The following is a 1428-nucleotide window of genomic DNA, read 5'->3' as shown; positions in this document are numbered from 1 at the left end:
AGTCCGACGGCCCGGGAGGCCTGCCCCCTCTGCTGTGTCCCACCAGCCTGGGTGTCTGCAGCGTCGTCACCCTCTCGGTGTCGTCTAGGTCGCCTGCAGGTATGAGCGCCGTGGGAACCCAAACATCGGAGCCTGGGGGACGGGCCCCCCGTGGCAGGCTTCTCCCTGGGACCTGGCCCTCCCCTCCCTGCCCACCCCCGGCTGCTGGGACCCTGCAGACGGCTTGTCCCGCCGGGCAGCCTCGTGGGAACGGTCCTTTCTCGGCGTCCGAGGCTGCCCGTGCGTCGGGAGTTAGGAGTGGGAGGTGCCGCCCTCCCTGGGGGCGGGGTCTGCGCCTCGTGACCAGGTCCTGCCTCGTGGGCAGTCGGGGGTGAGTTGGCCTTGACGTTTCTCCTCCACTCACTGAGGGCCGCCGGCGAGCCCGCTCTGCACGGGTTCTGTCCCGTGTTGGGGGACAGCAGTCTGCCCGGGGCGTGTTCCTGTTTGGTGGCCCACGTGTTGGCCTGAGGCCTGCCATGCAGCGTTCTAACGTGAAAGAGACGCTTTGATGGGGAAAGGCCACTGTCCACGCAGGGAAAGCGGGCCACGTGGAGCCCGACAGACATGGTGACCAGGAGGGTCCTGGTTTGGCCCCGCGTAGTCCGGTCCACATGCCCTATGCCCCCGCGCTGCCACCTCCACGGTGCCGCCCTCCCTCCCGGGGCGGGCCCTGTGCAGTGTCTGCACGTGAACACGGGCAGCTCCGTCAGGCCCTGGCGCGTGCCCGGCTCTCCAGTCGTCCTGGGTCCTCGTTTCGTGCTGGCTTCCTGCCGGCGCTTGTCTGGGGTCTGGGGGAGCTGCCCCAGCAGCCGCCCTCTCCTGCTGACGGGCCCGGCCGCCTCCACCTGCAGGGGGCACCGAGCTCCTGGCCCTGTCGACCAAAGGCCGCCTGATGACCTGCTGCCTGGACCTGAGCCGTGAGCCCGCTCGGCCCCCCCGGGTGACCGCGGCGGACACGGGCCGGAAGATCAAGGACCTGCTCTGTGGGATCGGCACCGTCTCCGAGAGGTGAGCAGAGGCCGTGTCCACGGGAGGCGGCCTGGTGTGGCCAGTGGTCCCAGCGAGAGCCCCAGATGCAGAGCTGCCTGAAAAAGGGCTTCCTCCCCCACCGTGTTCTCAGACTGCCCCCCTCTTCCCTGGAGGGGATGTGGGAGACCCCTCCACTCCGTGCTCAGTGAGGCCACCAGCAGCCTTTCCTCTGGCCGTGCCCTCCCCTGCCCTCCTGTGCCCCCCGGCACGTCCCTAGGCTGCGGACCCTTGTGGACCAGGGCCCCTCCATCGTGCTGGGCCTCCCTAGGGGGGCGCAGGCTCCCAGGCCTGGTGGGCAAGGCCCGGACGACGGGATAGCGTGGGCGGGACAAGCAGGTTGCTCCCTGAGGAGGCGGGGCT

At 70.1% G+C, this 1428-nt stretch overlaps 1 protein-coding gene across 1 annotated transcript in view; it reads left to right on the top strand.

Annotated features, from left to right (window-relative positions):
- Positions 1 to 1428, top strand: part of FAAP100 (Fanconi anemia core complex associated protein 100) — a gene marked incomplete at its 5' end in the record, with an annotated part of 9029 nt that overhangs the window by 1011 nt on the left and 6590 nt on the right. Inside the window, 2 exons of the mRNA XM_006753061.1 lie at positions 3 to 99; positions 891 to 1047. Coding sequence (XP_006753124.1) covers positions 3 to 99; positions 891 to 1047 — 254 coding nt within the window. The remainder of the gene's footprint in view (positions 1 to 2; positions 100 to 890; positions 1048 to 1428) is intronic.

This window comes from Myotis davidii, unplaced genomic scaffold, assembly GCF_000327345.1.
Source record: "Myotis davidii unplaced genomic scaffold, ASM32734v1 scaffold211, whole genome shotgun sequence".
NCBI classification, from domain to species: domain Eukaryota; kingdom Metazoa; phylum Chordata; class Mammalia; order Chiroptera; family Vespertilionidae; genus Myotis; species Myotis davidii.
This window is presented reverse-complemented; position numbering and strand designations above follow the sequence as displayed.